Raw genomic sequence first — 19,232 nt, forward strand, 5'->3', positions numbered from 1 at the left:
AGCTTATTCAGAGGCGGGGACCAGCAGACGTACAACAACTTTAATCATAAGACAAACACAAAACAGTGTCCCCTGGACTCGACACTTGCAAACAATCCCTCCTATGGATTCGCGTGGCTCTCAGTTTCGCCCGTAATGGTCACAGCTACCAAGCCAACCAATCACAGAGTTTGCGCTACGCGTCGTTACGACATATAATTACATTTTTTTAAAGGATGTGGGTCAGTGTCGGCGTCAGCCATAGCAAGGGCTATGTAACCGTGTGAAGGCTGCACCGGACTATATGTGTGCACTTGACGCAGAAGTATAAATCAGCCTTTACACAAAACATAGCTTTAGGTTCCAATAACATATTATAATATCTGATTACACTAAAAATAAATGCTAAATTACTAAAGTGATGCTTTTCCTAAGGGTCTTCTTTTTCAATGCCAACATATAAACATTATTAAAGGGCCATGAAACCCCCTTGTTTCAGCAGGGTGTTTTCACACCTCTACTTTGGAAAAAGTCAGAAAAGTGGGCGTGTCTAGCACTGTTTAGGGGGGAGTGTCGGAGGAAGAAAAGAGGAATTGTGTGGGAGTGTCTTTTTGGGCACGCGCGAGTTTCAGAGTCAAAACACACACACACACACACACACACACATAGGGGAGAAAGGGACTGTGTTTACATGGACATCTGTAGTCGAATTATTTGCCAAATTATTAAATGGTGGACTTTAACTGCAGTTTGGCTCTTTCATTCAGGGAATTCATTCACGTCCCTCGCGACAAACGAGATATTTGATTCGAGGATCTGCTCTAAGTGTGTATTTTTCATGCAATGTTTGATACCGCATGGCGAATGAGGAAAAAAAACTCAGCATTTCCCGGAAACTCAGATGCACACGGCAGGTAGCGTCAGAAAGCCGCGTGTGTTATTCCGGTCACAAAATGCGGTGAAAATCCTACACGAGGTTAAAGTTTGGTTGGAGTGCTAACATGTTTATACTTGTTGCAATAGTTTGTTCGATACGAAACAAAGAGCACTGGTCGCTCACTTACCAAATCTGCAGAGACAGGACAATCACCAGCAACTAGAGCCGCGTCTTTATTAAGAGGAGACTACAAGCGAATCCGGATCTCAGCGTTTGCAGATGAGAACAGCCCTCAGGTAAACAATGTTCCTCCTTAGACACGCAAGTTATTGTTGTCGAGCGTCGCGTACACTGTAATCAACACGTGTGCAACACGTAAAATGAAAACAAAACTAAACTACAGCTAAAAAAGCAACACTTCACGCTTGTTTTGCCAATACAACGTGGCGTCTCTGTCGTCTAAACACTATGACAGTAATGAATATTAATGAAGTTGCACAATAGAGCGCACTGATTGGTTTGAACCAAGTCTTACTCATGCATTAATGCATGAATAAGGCACACTCTGGCACAGACGTCCAGTCTGCACGCTGGAATACATGCTATTATCTCATGGCCGTGACGCAGCTTCAAAAATTAGTTTCAAACCGGAAGTATGAATTTGCTTGAAATAACGCAAAAACAAACAGTTTACACTTTGTAGTGAAATATAGGTGTCCTAATAGTGTTTTTAGCAGTGTGGGACACGTATACGACTGTCAACAGCTCTAAAAATGTGTTTTGGTGTTTCGTGACCCTGTAAATCAAGAGAAAATGTACATGGGGAAGGAAGTCTTGTTTTCTAAAATTGCTCAAAATGGAGTGGATTTAATTAAATCAAGAAATAACACCGTAATATCTATCACACTGAAAATTGATTCACTAGATTTACTACATGTTTTTAAAGGTAAGCGGTTGCAAACCGTAGGGTACCATAGGGTATGGGTTATGGGTATGGGCTGTTTTGAAACAAACTAATTCAATTCAGTCATGTTCAACCTAATTAGTTTTTTCAATTCAGCCCTTATAAATTGTTTGCAACCACTTACCTTTAAAAAGATGTAGTAAATCCAATGAATCTGTTTTTTCAGTGCAGAAAAAAATCAATTTACATGCAAACTTTACGGTATGTGGATTGTGTTGAAGGCATGATTCAGTGTTGAATCTTGCAAGTCAAGAGTTAGAAATAACCTGCTCTATATCATGACTAAGCAAGCAGTCACGATGGGGAAATCTGAGAAAGTACGTTACAGGTGGCACGTCTCTCTCTCACGCTCACTGTGCCAAATGCAGACAGTCAAGTGACACACACTATCTCATGGAGAACTACACGTCACTCAGACACACTTGTGTGGCAAGCTGCTTTTACATTTACTCTTAAAAACTAACAAACACCATGGGGAAAATGCTACAAGTGTTTATTAACCAATTATGTTAGTAACAGCTCTAGTAGCTTGTATACTTTAAAAAATGCTGGGTTGTCATAATCCACTGTAAGGTCTAATATGTACAAACACAACGTTGGGTTAATTTTGTCAATTAAATTTAAATGATACCTTTCAACCCAACTTTGGTTATGACAACAACCCAGCTTGTTTTAGGTATGTGCATTCAGTTTCACTATACTAAACATTTTTAAAGTACAAGAACAAACTTTTGTCTTTCTTTTTCAAAACATCATATTATTTTAATGTGTTATTGGTGTTATTTATTTGTGTAATTAAAGGTTTTTACTTGTGTATGGTTTATATTTTAGTAGTCATTCTTTGGAAACTAATACTTATTCCATTAGTATTTATTATATAATAACTACATATTTTAGTTAATAGCACATCTATTTAGCTTCGGCTGATGCTTCCCTGTATGAAAATTAAATAACATTTTGGATTATTACAATTAAAAATAATTAATACACACATGCTGAATGCTACTAATATAGTTTAATAAATAAAATTTGAAATAGCTAGGCACACATTTATTTATGTAGAAGGCCTACTTAATAACCTGAGTGTTAATTTTGTCTTCGTATAAGACTGCTGGCAAAACTTTACAGTTAGGTTTCCTGTTTAAAACTGTTATTGTAAACTAACAAGGAACGGTAGGCTAACTAAGATTATTTACAAGCAATTGAAAACCTGTGGTTTCCCAGTACTGGGTTGCAGCTGGAAGTGCATCCTCTGTGTAAAACATATGCTGGATAAGTTGGCAGTTCATTTTGCTGTGGCGACCTCTGATAAATAAAGGGACTAACCCGAAGGAAATGAATGAATAAATAAAAATATGTAGCATTAGTATATGTGCTAAATGCTAACAATATGTTTGCCCCAATGGTTTGCCTTAATTAATGTCAAAATCATTTGCCAGAAACATATTCACTTAAACTTAGTCGATTAAGTATTTCTAGTAAAACATTACAATCTACTTTGATTTGTTGATATTACTGTTACTATTAACAATGACAAATACATTAGCATTTATTAAATCTAAATCAAAGCGGGCTAATTCCTTTTTATATTGCTAAAATAAAAGCTATAGGATACTAGTTTGCTTTAAGTAATGCCCTACCATAAACAAACTTGAACTTAGCCAATAGCTATATCTTATTTCTGTTTATTTAACCTAACCTAAACTAGCCAACTGGTTAAGCTTTACAAGACTTGTTAACATTAGTTACCACAAGCTAACAACGAGTGACTAATTAGCTTAAAAACAGTCATTATTACGTTTATGTTCAGGCAACTGAAACAACCGACGAGCACATATAAGAAGGTTAGAGGCTACTAGCGATGTTGCATTGTTAAAACATCTTGCCATAAGCATAAACTTTAACTCCTGAATTGTGTTTACATTAGTAACAGTTAGCTAACAGTGAACAATACATCTGCAGCAGTTCTAGCATCATTTGAGCATCAGCTATGTCTGAATTCTGTTTATTTAAAACTAGCCAACTGGTTAAACTTTACAAGATTTGTTTACATTATAGTTACCACAAGCTAACAATTACAACAGTTAATTAGCTGAAAAACAGTCATTATTTTTTAAGCCTAAAATAACTAAAGAGTACAAGTAGGTTAGAGGCTGCTATGTTAAATTGTTAAAACAGCTTGCCATGAGCATAAACTTTAACTCCTTAATTGTGTTTACATTAGTTACAGTTAGCTAACAGTGAACTGAACCCATTTATCATGTTAGATAGCTGCAATGCTAATTTGCGTAAAGTAATGAATGTTGCAAAAACTTTAGCATAAACTTATTAACCTACATGTATTTTCTGATTTATTTAGCCTAAGCTACATTTTTATAAGATTTCCAGGTAGTAAGATTTACATTAATTACTATAAACCAACAGAACTGACAAAACTTGATTTAACATTAACTCAACAATTAACGTTAACTGTCACTTAACGTTAGGCCAATAACATTGTTGTTTTTGCTAACTTAAACAGTAATAATTTTAAATCTTTAAAGTTCTGTCGGTTATGTTTATGAACACATTTCACAGGCACATAACGAATATTCAATAAAAGCACTTAAATATGTATTTTCAATTTACTGTAAGTCATTAACGGTTAAAATAAACGAAATAAACGTTAAGTTTTAGCGCTAATATTCAGACTAATATTAAACGCGAGTTATAAACGAAAACCCCCAAACCTAAGAACAGAATATTCAACACGGATGATATGGATGAATAATTTTATGAACAGTATTTATCGCTGTTTGATGATGATAAATGATGACGCGGGTGATGATGCGCGAGCGTCTCTCACCTGTGGCGCAGCGGCAGCGCGAGTGTTTGCAGAGGCAGCAGAAACACGCAGACCAGCAGCACAGACTTCATGACAGGAGGCTGATTATCCTCCACTGATGGAGAGATGATGATGATGATCCTCAGCCCAGACTGCTTTACTCACACACTTCGTCAGATGTGAAGAGTTATTATCACGAGAAGTCACTTTTAAAACTGCTTACGTTGAAAAACGCTCTAATGCACAGATGATAACGAGGCATCCCATTCATAATTTCCCAATAGCAAACAGAACAGTGTGTAGGCTGAAATAATAGATTTCGTTATGGACTTTGATTTATGGATAAACTCAACCTCTGTCTTTCTCTCAGGACTGACTCTGAAGTCTCGAGCTGATGCTTAAATACTGAGAGGGAGGAGACACGGATGATTGACACTCCACAGAACCGATGAGAGGTATTAATAAGGTATTGTTAGATCGTAAATATTATTTCATATAATAGTTATTAATTAAATAATTATGTCAAATATATATTTAATTATTGATTTTTTTTTGCTGGCTTTTGAGATCATTTGTCTTTTAGGAGGTTTATTATTATTTATTTTCATTTTATATATTTGTGACCCAGAACAGGTCTGTAGCCAGCCTATTAAAAGGGGAGGTTCTTTTTTTTCTCAAAAAGTGGACCTTTTTGCAGATATTCGAGGTTCAAACACTGCATTTTAGTGACATTTTCTGTGCTGGATTAGCTTGTCGGATGGTTATCATTACCACATGTTTTGATGCAACAAAAATCCTTCTTACATTTTTGTCAAAGTGTTTATCATACTTTTTTTATTTACAAAACAATGTTTATTTACAATGTGTTACAGCTTTATATGTAATGTAATGACTTTAGAAATTTAAAGATAAGAAAAATACTTATTTAAAATGCTAATTTATTATCGTCCATCATAAACAAACAAACAACAAAAAAATTAAAAGTCTGTTTTGATGCAACAAATATATTTCAAGAGTTCACACTTAGCTGATGATCTGTCAGAAGCTTGTTTGGCATGCTGTCCCAGGGGAGAGCCCCGAGCTCAAGGGATCCTCGAGCCTGGGTTGTCCCCCGTTCGCAGAGCGAGAGGGGAGCCCGTGCTCAGTGGATCTCAGAACTCCCCGGCTGCGGTAGCTGGGAACACATGAGAAAAGGGGGTTAGACAAGTGCTTGATTGCTATGCATGTTGTATATCTTTGGATGGTGGAAGGAAACCGGAAAACCTGAGGAAAACCCACGTGGACACGGGGAGAATATACAAACTCCTCACAGAAACGCCTGGACCAGGACCAGCTGTGTTCTTGCTGTGGGGCTCACAGTGCTAACCACTGGGCCGCCGGGCCGCCCATTTAATGGTAAAGGAGGAGAATAGTGGAGAAAGGGGGGTTTCTTCCAAACGAAGATAAAATGGACTGAAAACTGTGATTGTTTATAGTAGCTTAGGGCTCATATGATTGGAAGATAGTGATTAGCTAATACGAGACCGGCCGTGATAAATCATAAGCACGTGATCCTCTCGAGATTAGTTTATAAATAAACCTCACTTCCCACATTTTTCTTTGTGCAAAATTTACAAAAAATGTGTTCATTTAATGTGCCTTCTTTTATAGGTTATTTTCACTATTTTTGATGGCATACTGTCAAAAATGGGACAAATTAGCTCATATGGGGGCTAAATTCTGGACTTTGCCAGAAGGAAGGTGAGTCTTTAGAACCATCTGAACCACCCCTGGCTACGGACCTGCTGGACCATGTAATTGTTTTTTTTTTCTTATTGAAATTTAAACATAATATCAGGCCCGTAGCCAGCCTATAAAAAGGGGTGGTTGTTTTACTGCTCAAAAAGTAGATTTTTTTGCAGTTATTCGCTTCATTTATTCATTCATTCATTTTCTTTTTGGCTTAGTCCCTTTATTAATCTGGACTTGCCACAGCGGAATGAACCGCCAACTTATCCAGCATATGTTTTAAGCAGCAGATGCCCTTCCAGCTGCAACTCATAACTGGAAAACACCCACTCATTCACACTCATACACTACGGACAATTTTAGCTTACCCAATTCACCTGTACCGCATGTCTTTGGGCTTGTGGGGGAAACCGGAGCACCTGGAGGAAACCCAAACAAACGTGGGAAGAACATACAAACTGCACACAGAAACGCCAACTGACCCAGCCGAGGCTCAAACCAGCAACCTTCTTGCTGTGAGGCGACAGCACTACCTGCACCACCGCGTCACCCTATTCTCCTCATTTTATATTAAATTATAATGTTCAAGCACTGTATTTTAGTGACATTATCAGCTCTATTTCTTTGGATTAGCTTGGATGGTTATTATTACCACACTTTTTGATGCAACAAATATATTTCCTACATTTTTTTCAAAGTACTTATCATACTATTCTTTGTTTACAAAAACTGTGTTTATTTACAAATGTGCATTACATTTATACCTTATTACAGTTTAATAAATAATGTAATGAGATTAGAATTAAAAATGACGTTTTATGAACAAAAAAATATGAAAATTTTTTTTTTGAAATGCTTATTTATTATCATCCATCTTTAAAAACAAACAATAAGGAATCTGTCAGAACTTAGCCTATAGGCAAATAACAAACTGGCCAGCTAATTTCCATGTGCAAAGTTTGTCCATTTATATAATAATTAATAATTAGAATTGTCTTTTCAATCGGTTATTTTCACAATTTGTGATGGCATCAAAAATCTGACAAATGAGCTTGTGTATGGGCCAAATTCTGGATTTTGTCAGTAAGGGCAGGGGCGCCTCCAAGGGGTGGCCAGGGGTGGCCATTAAAAATTATTGTTGGTGTTACTGACGTAGCTCCCCCCCTCTGGTTCAATGCTGGTGAAAGCAAACTGACGCATGCGCGCGGAAAACCATTCCCGCGCGCCTCACGCACTCCTGTGTGAATCCCGGTTGGTTGTTTGCATTCACGCCGACATAATAGGCACCGCTCATGCGCCGTGAAACCGGAGTAACAGCCTTTTGTGCAGAGGTGTCGGCACGCAGCGAGTTTTGAAAGTCGTTTAAAGTTTATATAATATGATGATGATGATGATGATGATGATGATGATGATGATGTTACTGAGCATGCCTTTAAAGCAGAAAGGAGGGATAATGAGTCAGGGAGGTAAGACTTCATAACATGATTTCTCAGCCGTGATCTGGTCTAAGACCACAGATAATTCTATAATACATTTTTTGTATTCTTTAGAATTGTCATAATTAATTTTCATGCAAAAGGTTTCTTAAGTGATGTTGGCATATCACTCCAGTTGTTGTTTTCCAGTAATATTTAGGACTGATTTCTGTTATTTATTTAGAATAATAATTGTATATTAATATTAATTGTATTTATTTAGAATAAATCTAAATAAATTGTTATATTTATTGAATAACAAATCTAACAATTCAAGAGAGGTGGGGGTGTATAGGGTGGTTCGCCCAGGGTGTCATTTAAACTAGAACCACCACTACTACCCTCCCCGATCGTCCTTGACAGCATGCACACACCTTCAATAGACAGCAATGGCTATTTAATATTTACCTTAAGCTACAGTATATCAATAGAAGAAGCTGCATTAATAAAATGGTTCAAAAAGCAATATGGATAAATAATATTATTAGGTATAGTGAGTGTGTATAGTAATGCCTTATGCTCAGTTTGTTCATTTGTTTGGGTAATTAATAAACTCATTATTCTTTCATTCATTTTCTTATCGGCTTAGTCGCTTTATTAATCCAGTGTCACCACAGCAGAATGAACCGCCAACTTATCTAGCACATTTTTACACAGCGGATGCCCTTCCAGCTGCAACCCATCACTGGGAATAATAAACTCATTAATCTTCATTAATTTTAGACATGGCATATCTCGTATGATGTACAATAAAGGCACGTAAAAAAAGAAGTTATTTATACAGTATATGAAAAGTGTTTTTAAAATAAACATAGATTTTTATTTGGTTTGCACATGTACTTGCTGAATTATTTCAAAGAATAAATTGCAATATTTCAAGTAGTATTAATTAAATTAATAAAAACTACATTATTTCATTTACCAGAAACAAAAATATATCATTACACTGAATTCATTATTTTTTTTGTGTGCCACCCCAAGATTTGGTGCGGCCTCTTCTGGCCACCCCTAAGAAAATTTTCTGGGGGCGCCACTGAGTAAGGGGGAGGGTCTTTCAATCCCTCGAACCCCACCTAGCTACGGGCATGAAAATGAAAGCTAAATAAATAAGATTTTCCATGAACAGGACAATATTGAGCTGCGTTATGACTGATATTGAAAATCTGGGTTTAAAACAAATCTGAATATTGAGAATTTTTCCTTTAAAGTGCTCTAAATGAAATGCTTTGCAATGCACATTGCTAATTAAAATGGAGTTTTGATATAGGTACAGTAGGAAATTTACAATAGGGACAACAAAGTGCCTCCTTGGTTAGCATTGTTGCCTCACAGCAAGAAGGTCGCCGGATCTTCTGTGTGGAGTTTGTATGTTCTCCCCGTTTTCTCGTGGGTTTCCTCCGGGTGCTCCGGTTTCCCTCACCGTCCAAAGACATGCGCTATAGGTGAATTGAATAAATTAAATTGACTGTAGTGTGTGAATGATTGTGCATGGGTGTTTACCAGTACTGGGTCACAGCTGGAAGTGCATCCACCATGTAAAACATATGCTGGATAAGTTGGCGGTTCACTGGTAACCCCTGATGAATAAAGGGACTAAGCTGAAGGAAAATGAATGAATGAGTTTACAATATATCTTCATGGAACCTGATTTTTACATAATATTCCAATGATGGCTTTTGGCAAAAGAGAGAAATCAATCATTCTGAACCTTTTGGTTATTGCCCAAAATTATACCTGCATAACATAAGACAAGTAATATGTAAGGTAAATACAAATGTAAAGCTAGGAAAATACTCTTATTTTCAAGTGTAAACTGTCCGGTGTGACGCAGGGGTTTCATTTAAAGGTCAGAGACAATAAAAGAAGTGTGTGTTTGGTTTTGTGGGGCTCACTGTGTCCTGTGGCCTTTTAAATAGAGCATTAACAACAGCTGAGTTAATGTTAATAAGCATCCGTCACAGATGAGACTCAATCTATACAGTAGATCCACTGTTCAAAGTCATTTTTTATAGTTATACTTTGACCTTCATGTGGTTTTCCAGAGGTAAGCAGTTGTCTGTATTGTATAACAGATTGTGTTTTGGTTTGATTGGGGTTTTATAGCGAAGTAGCATAAAGTTCAAGTGTGTTTTTGTGTCAGTGTGTTCAGAGGTACACACGTGTTTGTATTTTTAAAATATCATCGACATTCACTTTCAGATTTAAAGGGCTAGCATTGCACCAGACCCCCTTGAGTGGTTTCGTTTGAAAGTGTAGAAGCTATATTTTATGCACATATGCATCACTTTGGTTTTTATCCTACTGTACAAAAGTTATTTACACTTAAATGCACAGTATTTTGCACACCCGAGCTAGTTCATTTTCATATTTTTCATATGACACATGTACAAGTTATAGCTCAAATGAAAGCTCTTGCCGTTGCTCATACGGTTCTAGCATTCTTTTTACTGAATTATATTCACATATCAAACAGTTGTTGAATGAATCTCGGTGTTTCCATGGCACAGAAATAAAAACAATACATTTATGATCACTAAGCAGCCCCAGATAGCACAGACAGCTGTCATCTCTTGCCTTATGCTGTGGGCTCCAGGGCCATTCTCCTCTGTTTTTGATGTGATGTGCATAAGTAATCCTTTTATAAACACAGTGAATTATGTTTGATCAAACAAAAGAATAGTGAAATATGAAAACAATGATCGGTCCTTGTGGCTTGTACAGCACCTCTCATCAGTTAGAATACAATAACTTTTGCATAGATTATGGTAGAGACCTTTTTCTTTTTTCTAAGATTACAGACATGTGCAGGAACCACCAAAATTAATTACAGCAAGCTAGACCACACAGAACCTAAAAGGTACACTTTCAAATTTGAGTTTATAAAAAAAATACAAAAAGCGCCTCTTTTTTAGGTGTTTATTATAACACAGACAACATATACAGATATTTTAAACACTTTTAATAGTGTTATATGAAAATTCAAAGGGTTTTCTTTAAAATGATACTAAATTCTTGCATTTATACCTCTGCATGTGGATTTTACATTTGGGTAGGCAAAATCCAGGCGGAAATCTAAAAAATATAGCAGAGTTTAACTGGAAATTGACTAAATATGAATTTTTCTTATGTATCAAAATATCATTTACTTAGGAACATTATATTATTAGATTTAATTAAGGTGTCTCATGGTTACACAAATAATCTCACAGATTATTTATTATATTATAAATAATATATACCATGATTTAAAGACCCCCCCCCTTTATTAAATAGAAGCAAATAAAATTTTTTGTGTCTTTCTGTAAATGCAAATGAGCTGTGCCGCATCCCCCCCCCCCCCCCTTTTTTTTTAATTTTTTTGCAGAAAAGGGATTGCAGAGTTTTTACAACCTTTTTGAAACTGAGAGCTACTTCTTGGGTGCCGATTAATGTAAAGGGATACCAGTTTGATACGCACTTCTTCAAACTCTTCAAATTTTCTCAATTTACTTTAAATTAAATGTTATTGTTTATAATTAATCATATTCATTTATGTGAAGACACTGATTATGTTAATGATTTCTCACAATAGTTGTCAACAATGATTGAACAAGGTAGGAAACAGATAAATATTAAAATGCAATACCTTATTTGTCTGAAATAGTTTTAGGAGTTTTTATAACTTAATGTCTTTTTTAATTTTACACCAATGCAAGTGAGATTTAAAAAGAATAGCTACAAAAATATTAAATGCAGCTTACTGGTATGTGCTGCTATTGAGCTATTTTTGGAACAGGTCTGCGGGCAACGCTTGTGATCCTCGCAGGCTACCTGGTGCCTGCGGGCACCATGTTGGTGACCCCTAGTTTACAGCTTGTGCCTTGATCACTCTAGCAACAACAAACAAATTAATTGAATGCATTTTAAACTGGCAAGTTTATGTCAAAGGCACACAATTAACAATTGTTATGTCATTCATTCATTCTTCTTCAGCTTAAGTCCCTTGTTTAATCAGGGGTTACCACAGCGGAATGAACCGGCAACTTATCCAGCATATGTTTTCAATTCACCTATAGCGCATGTCTTTGGACTTGTGGGGGAAGCCGAAGCACCCGGAGAAAACCCACGCCAACACGGGGAGAACATGCAAACTCGACACATAAATGCCAACTGACATAGTGACCAGTGACGTTCTTGCTGTGAGGCGACAGTGCTAGCCACTGTGTCGCCCATTGGGTATGTCTTTGCAAGTAAACATTTGAAGATGGAAATTGCATGTGTATCTCTATATTAGATCTGTGAAACAGCATCACTTGCACGCGAGGACAACACACTACTAACCAGTTTTGGAAAGGTTACTCTAGAAATGGGACAGTTTATAGGTCAGTGGTCAAAATAGCAATGAAATTTCACTTATGATTATGTAGGAGTTTAATAAAGTGGTAAAACCTTTTGGTAACACTTTAGAATAACTGTCCGTTATAACTAGTTAATAGATCATTAATAAAATGTTAGTTAATGGGTTATAAACGACTTGTTAAATAAAAGTTAATAGTTTGTTCATATAACTGTGCCTTATAGATAGCCAAAAGATAACTTACAAGCTGTTAGTTAACAAGTTATAAATTGTTGACTGTATTTTAATGATTATAGCAATACCTAATAAATTAGAAACAGATCATGAACAAGCTGTTAGTAAATTACTTACTAAAGACTTGTTAAGTATAAGTTAATAGTTATTGGGACGTTATTACAGTTGCAACTATTCTTCATTTATTAACTTATGAGGAATAGTTGCAACTTTAGAATAACGTCCCAATAACATACATAAGCTAATAACTAACACTTAACTAATCTATTTACTAATCAATTTTTTTTCGATAGTCTACAGCACACACACACCATCTTACAATACACTAACTTGTCTAATTACCCTAATCTGCCTAGTTAACCTAATTAACCTAGTTAAGCCTTTAAAGGTCACTTTGAGCTGAAAAATATAGTCAAATATTGTGTACTGTCATCATGGCAAAGATAAAATAAATCAGTTATTAGAAATGAGTTATTAAAACTATTTTGTTTAGAAATGTGCTGAACAAATCTTCTCTCCGTTAAACAGAAATGGGGAAAAAAAATAAACAGGGCGGCGAATAATTCTTACTTTAACTGTAAATAAATGAATTTGACCAAATATATTACATTAATTTATGCAATTGTATACAAGCTACATAACGTGTGAAATCAGGTAGAAGTCTCTCTTTAAACTGGTTACCACTTTTTGCAGTGCCTTTATTGCTAGAAAATTACCAAATCATACTAGTTAAAGAGTTCAGATGCAAAAACCTCTTAGTGTCATCTGAGATTTTCATCAAAAACGAGTATTTTTCTCAAGCGTTTGTGTGTCACTTCAGTAATTTTACTTTTAATGGCAAAGAATAGATTATTTTCATTGCCTTTAAAGTGCAACAACTGAACTTAAATCTAGGAGGCTGAGATAAACACAACTTTTAGAGGAAAATTTCAGACGGCACGTAGAGGTTTTTGCATCTGAACTCTTGATATGTTAGCACATGACCTAATTAGTAAATAAGGTAACGTTCATTTTTATAATTAATTAATTAATCATAAAAATAAGAAAGAGCTGGATTGAAATGCATCAGTCAGGTGATCACTGGTACTGTACTGTACCGTACATGCACTTCCCCTCACCCCGTCCACTCCTCCAATCTGAGCTCATCAGCTGGTGAACACAGCCAGATCAATCAGCCAATCACATCTGTGCACAGATGATGATGTTTCAGTGGTCAAAGGACTTTATTTCTTATTCAAACACAGTTTCACAATGTAGAGTTAACAGCCTTTTTTTTAAATAAAATGTGTGTGTGTTTTAAATCTCCACTACTCACTTTGATGCAATGCTCAGTCTCAATGGTGTAACAGTGTATTTTAATGCGTTCAGTTTTCATTTGCTGCCCTCTGCTGGTACAACTCTCTTCTATGACCAAAGTTATAGTGGATGAGTTGGTGATTGGGGATTTTCAGATGAAGTAAAAATGTTCTGCCATACTCTTTCTCAGTCTGTGACACCCTCTTCTTGTTGACTGTCAGTTTCCCAACTGCACTGTAGCTAAATGCTTTGCTTTACCCTCTAAGGCCTTTCTGTACATCCGTGAGGTAAAATGATTAGTAGAGGACAGATCAAACCAAGTTCAATTGATGCTAAAGGAATCACAACATATTCATTCTCTTTCGACTTGGTCCATTATTTATCAGGGGTCGCTACAGCGGAATGAACTTCCAACTATTCTGGCATATGATTTACACAGCAGATGCCCTTCCAGTCACAACCCAGTACTGGGGAACACCCACTCAGATACTCATCTCGCACTCATATGGCCAATTTAGTACCTCCAATCCATTTACACTGTTTGTCTTTGGATCGTGGTGGACTCAAACCAACAACCTTCTTGCTGTGAGGCGACACTGCTAACCACTCACACTAATAATACTATTTAGTAAGAAAGATTAATATGGTTTTGTTGTTTTATCGGGTTTTTTATGTGTTGTTTCTGGAGCGTTAGGAATAGCGTGTCGTTTCTGTAGTGGCTATTATGTAGATGCTGTAAACTTCCACACAATCCCTTCATCTTGTCTGAAGGCAAATGGATTAAGTTAACTTAATTGCTTTATGATCAGTCAATGTAAAACTGTACAAAGCATTAAGTTGACCATTAAAAAACTCAAGAAATATGTAGTTTTTTTATGACCACCTCTATGATGGTACCTCAAAGATGCTAAAAAACACCTTTGAGGTACCACTGTGGACTCTGGGTACAGATATGTATCTTCCGAAAAGGTACTTGCCCCAGTGACCTTGTACCTTTATTTCTAAGAGTGTAGAGATCAAAAAAATGGTGAATGCTGGAGAAAAAGTAAAAATGTATTAGCTGATTAGTTCCACATATTTTGGGATTGTAATATTATACACAACTATTGGCAAGATTGGAATAAGGAATTAAAAGCAATAGTGGGATTGAATCTGTAATTTTAAAACTATGTACCTGAGAATTTACTCTTCAAAAATACCAAAGAAATCATGCATATCTTCTTAATACACTACTAACAACTAGCAAAAAGGCCATTACAAAGGAATGGCTCAGAGAATATCCTCCATCTGTGGGGGAATGGCATGATATTGTAAAAGCGGTGTATGATATGGAAGTACTGACACTTTCCTTGAGACAACAAGCCCATAGAATGTCTGCATACTGGGATAAATGGCTGAGAAGAAATGTAATGTTTTAATTTTACTGTGGTGCTTTTATTTATATATACACTGTAAAAAATCCATAATTTTACGGTTTACTTTAAAAAAAAACATAAAATAACGGCTGCTAAATTACAGAAATTTACTTAAACTTAAATTTCTGGTTAATTTCTGTAATTCTACCTCTGTTATTTTACAGTAAACTTCTGTAATTTAACCTCTGCTAATTTACAGTAAATTTCTTTAATTTAACGGCTGTTATTTTACAGTACATTTCTGTAATTTAACATCCTTATTTTACAGTAAATTTCTGTAATTTAATGTCCGTTATTTTACAGTAAATTTCTGTAATTTAACCTCCTTATTTTACAGTAAATTTCTGTAGTTTAACGTCCTTATTTTACAGTACATTTCTGTAATTTAATGTCTGTTATTTTACAGTAAATTTCTGTCATTTAATGTCCTTATTTTACAGTAAATTTCTGTAATTTAATGTCCGTTATTTTACAGTAAATTTCTGTCATTTAATGTCCTTATTTTACAGTACATTTCTGTAATTTAATGTCCGTTATTTTACAGTAAATTTCTGTCATTTAATGTCCTTATTTTACAGTACATTTCTGTAATTTAATGTCCGTTATTTTACAGTAAATTTCTGTCATTTAATGTCCTTATTTTACAGTACATTTCTGTAATTTAATGTCAGTTATTTTATAGTAAATTTCTGTCATTTAATGTAGCTAGATGTCCATTGTGGAGAAGCTACGATTTGAGTAGGTCACTAGCGGATATTCAGGCTGGCCAATGGGATCAATGCGGAAACTATTCTGTCACTAGGTCTTTCAGGAATCAGTCTCATGCTCTTCACCCCTTTATGACCTCCACAGCATCTGCTCAGAATACGGCCTGGTCCAGGGTTATGGAGACCTCTAGAAGTCCTCTATGGTTGGAACCTTCTCTTCATGGGACTTGGATCACATCAATGGCCCTGCACAATCTCTAGAAGCCTCGGGATGAGTATTCCAAGGTGGAAATAGAGAATTTGTAACTTGTGTAAACTAGATTTACATAAGTAAATAAGGGTAAATAATGTAAACAAAGTCTGCTGTCTGCAAAATGTTCGCAAAAAAAAAACATTAAAAGAACAAAAAAGATAATCATTTGGTTTAAACTTGAAGTCGTGTGACAAAACTCTAGTATATTTACACATAGTAAATAACATCCTATAAAAAAACTAATGGTATTTGCAGGACATGCTAATAATATACATGTTTGTGAAAAAATATTGGAACAGTGTGTGATCCCCAAATTCAGCTCCTGCATGCTAAAATAGTAAAAGATAAAGTAATAAATACAGCGCGGATAGTGGCTGAACATAATATGTATGCAGTATAAACTGATCTAATTCATCTTGGGAACCAGTTAGACCAGCTCTCTCTGCCTGCTGTGTGTGTTCATGTGTGTCATTTCTGATATCCTCAGGGCTGTTCATTTATGGAGGCTAAAATCATTTGATCTCCTGTACTCATATTCCTCTGTTTTTCAGTTTGCCTGAACAAATCTCAGCGCCATACTATAGTATAAGACGACCGTTAAAAACTATGGCTATATTATTCAATCCCAGTATAATCCTAAAGGAGTTTCGTACGATTTTGGCCTAATTATTTGTAATTAATCATATTCCAGCAAGACATTACCTCAATTTATGTGGAAAATGTGTGTGAAATGACCTTTGTTATAAACATTTACCTCAGTAATGGCAAAGTTCCTCAAGTAAGCCTGTAGACCAGGAGTGGGCAAACTCGATGTCCTGCACAGTTTAGCTCCAACTCTAATCAAACACACCTGCTTATAGATTTTTTGTCATCATGAAGACACTAATTAGCATGTTCAGGAGCGTGTGTTGGAGCTAAACTATGCAGGTCACCAGCCTTCCAGGATTGACTTTGCCCATCCCTGCTATGGACCATTTCAATGTGCTGATGTCATTGGCCCCTGAACATTTCCTGTTTGTTATCTAATGTCATAACTGTAATGTAACCCACCTATGAAATTGATTTACTGAAAAGGGGAAAATTTTCTACTGGGTCTGAGCTTTCTAAAGTATATATATGAAATTTCAACACAATTTACTTGAAATCTCGGGTTCGGTATATCTCAACTTAACGACACAAAATATTTATGAATGGTGTGGCCAAATTTTACGTATTACTCATACTATAATCTCCAACTGCTCAAATAAAAATAAAAACCCATACACAAGAAAATACTTTTGAGTTTGCTGTATTGCAATTTTTCTGGTCTGTATCTGAACTGCTTTTCAGCCCTTATGAAAACATACTCAGGTATTCAAAACAAACAAAATTAAATAAATAAAATACAATGTTGACAGCAATTCAGCTTTTTTTTTTTTTTTTTTGAGAAAAAAAATAATAAAACTATACAGAAGTAGGAAAATACAGATTTAACTGTCTAAACGTCCCAATTCCAATATATATATATATATATATATATATATATATATATATATATATATATATATATATATATATATATATATATGAAAACTTCAAAGTCCTGAATGTAATGTAAAACGTAGTTCAATGAATGTGAATCAGTGTATGTGTTCCTACGAAAATCCTTGACGATTGAGTGATGACATGCGTCCTTCCAAATTGGCAGAAATCCTCACGGAGTGATTGTAACGAGCCGTTCCCCTTGCCTGCACGAGTCCAATGCGGCCGCGGCGCGATGGAACAGTCCAGTGTCAGTTAGCTAATGCAGCAAAACAATTTGGGACATTAATTTTATGCAGAATTGGCAGGATGGATTAAATTAGAAGACAGCCAAAACGTGTCTCTGTCTTCACCACAAGCTGGCGTACAAGTGACGTCAGTCACCCTTGACCTCAATTCCGGTTTTTAGAAATTAACTTCTAAATGTAAATTTATACATCTATAATTTTTTTAAAATGCCCAATTGTTGTGCATTAGGTAAGGTAAGAAAATAAAACATAAATACATATATTTTGACAAATAAAAAAATTAATTAAGAAACTTTTAATTACATGTCAAAATAAAACAATATTTAATACTCAAAAATTTGAGTGGGTTACATGTAACAAGAGGCAATTTAATCATAAATTAATGTTTACTTTATACAGCTATCATAACATTATTTATCAATATGTGGCTCTATTTGGATTTTCGGAAGCTATACAAAAATTAACAATGTAAAAGGAAATACATTGGGACCATTGTTTTTGTTTACATCCCTTAAAATGGTCTATTCTATAGTCTTTATTAATGCTGATGACTGAAACATCTGCATTTTCGCGGATATCCTGAATGGCATTTACATTTGAATTAAATTTTTAATCTATTTTAATCAGTTCTTAATTGAAGTGAATGGTCCCTACAAAGACTTCATTCATATCGATATTATTATGTATGTGTAACTAAAAACGCCCGCGCACAGTCAAAGAGGACGCGCTTGATTAATATTCATTATGCGCGAATGGATTTTTAGACCAATGAGATTCGTGTTGGGCGTGGCTACGTGCGTAACCGGTAATGTTCATTCTCTTCAGTGTTGCTTTCTTCTTAAGTGTCGCTGGAGATTTTTATAGACTTGTGTACCGTTCCTACTCAGCTCAACTAGCTGCGGGTGATGCCGTCGGCCCCTCCCCCGCCTCAGAGCACTCACAGGCGGTCCAGTCCTCGAACAGCAGTCTCTCCCACCTGCAGCCATGAGAGCAGATCGTTCCTCTGATTACCGACGTCAAAGGATTTAGCACCGCGAGCGTGAGGTATTTTCCTTCTAACATTACAGTCACACTGATCTTCTTCTTCCTTGTTTTAAATTTAACAATTTAATTTGGCTGTTTAATCTTTCTTGTTTACAATCAGAGAGACTTTAGTGACAGTTTTGGAACTTATTATTGTATGTCTGGTAGATTACTGCAAATTCAACATACATCTATACTGATATTCTGTATTCAAACAACAGTTCATTTAATTAAATTGACATGAATATGTATAAAAGTGTAGTGCAAATATAAATACCCCTTTAATAATAACCATAGGCTCAGGGGAGAATTTAGTGATGTGGGGGCCCTTAGCAATTCCAACCATGGGGCC

The 19,232-nt window shown here is 35.6% G+C and overlaps 1 protein-coding gene and 2 long non-coding RNA genes across 3 annotated transcripts in view; 2 read left to right on the forward strand and 1 right to left on the reverse strand.

Annotated features, from left to right (window-relative positions):
- Window positions 1-5,018, reverse strand: part of adm2b (adrenomedullin 2b) — a 16,982-nt gene extending 11,964 nt beyond the window's left edge. Inside the window, exon 1 of the mRNA XM_087292960.1 lies at window positions 4,666-5,018. Coding sequence (XP_087149086.1) covers window positions 4,666-4,736 — 71 coding nt within the window. The 5' untranslated portion in view covers window positions 4,737-5,018. The remainder of the gene's footprint in view (window positions 1-4,665) is intronic.
- Window positions 1-19,232, forward strand: part of LOC141378807 (uncharacterized) — a 42,636-nt gene that overhangs the window by 16,880 nt on the left and 6,524 nt on the right. The window contains exons 3-4 of the long non-coding RNA XR_015514684.1: window positions 5,015-5,099; window positions 11,903-12,062. This is a non-coding gene — a long non-coding RNA (uncharacterized LOC141378807). The remainder of the gene's footprint in view (window positions 1-5,014; window positions 5,100-11,902; window positions 12,063-19,232) is intronic.
- Window positions 15,551-17,360, forward strand: LOC147832730 (uncharacterized). Its single transcript, XR_015514695.1, has 2 exons — window positions 15,551-15,636; window positions 15,742-17,360. It is a non-coding gene; the product is annotated as an uncharacterized LOC147832730 (long non-coding RNA).

This window comes from Danio rerio, chromosome 18 (genome assembly GCF_052040795.2).
Source record: "Danio rerio strain M-AB ecotype USA chromosome 18, GRCz13ab, whole genome shotgun sequence".
NCBI classification, from domain to species: Eukaryota; Metazoa; Chordata; class Actinopteri; order Cypriniformes; family Danionidae; genus Danio; species Danio rerio.